This window comes from Cystoisospora suis, assembly GCF_002600585.1.
Source record: "Cystoisospora suis strain Wien I chromosome Unknown contig_6473, whole genome shotgun sequence".
NCBI classification, from domain to species: Eukaryota; Apicomplexa; class Conoidasida; order Eucoccidiorida; family Sarcocystidae; genus Cystoisospora; species Cystoisospora suis.
Window position 1 is genome coordinate 1 of NW_027159261.1, and position 608 is coordinate 608.

General features: G+C 39.3%; 1 protein-coding gene across 1 annotated transcript; it reads left to right on the plus strand.

Annotated features, from left to right (window-relative positions):
- Nucleotides 1–153: 153 nt before the first annotated feature.
- CSUI_009982 (uncharacterized protein) lies at nucleotides 154–527 on the plus strand (the record flags this gene model as incomplete). Its single annotated transcript, XM_068070089.1, has 1 exon — nucleotides 154–527. A coding segment is annotated over exon 1 (366 nt), but the record flags the coding sequence as incomplete, so codon positions are not given.
- Nucleotides 528–608: the final 81 nt, after the last annotated feature.

A 608-nucleotide genomic window follows, 5' to 3' on the forward strand; every position in this document is an offset into this window, starting at 1 on the left:
TCTATCTATCTTTAATCTCTCTTTCTCTCTCTCTTTAATCTATCTATCTTCAATCTATCTATCTTTGATCTATCTATCAATCTATCTGTAATGCAGCTATCTATCTACCTTCTCTCTCTCTCTCTCTATGTGTGTAGTCTTTGTATGTAGTGTCTAACAGCATGCCGTCTGAATGGGATCGAAGAAAAGGGGGGATTCTTCAACCGATTGAAAAGACGTTCTCCTTTATTTATCAATCTTCTTCAGACAGCCTTGACAATGCAGAAGAAGAAGGAGAAGAAGACCATTCTCCTAATCTAGATTCTTCCAGAAAAGAAGATAAGGGAAACCCAGGACCAGAAGATGAAGAAGGCAAACAGAGAAGCAAAAGAAGAATCTCTACTAGTTCAAGAGATCGCCAAGAGGAGAGACAGAACGCCCCAGGTGTCTTTTCTACTTCTTCTTCTCCTCTTGTCTACCCTGTCTCTCTATCTTCTTCTTCTTCAGTTCCTTATCATCTTATGGAGGCTCTTAACGAGCAAAGACAGAGTGAGAGCTTTGTTTATGATTCTCCGCATGCAAAGACTTCCACGAAAGAAGAAGAAATGATAAGAAAGAAAGATAATGAG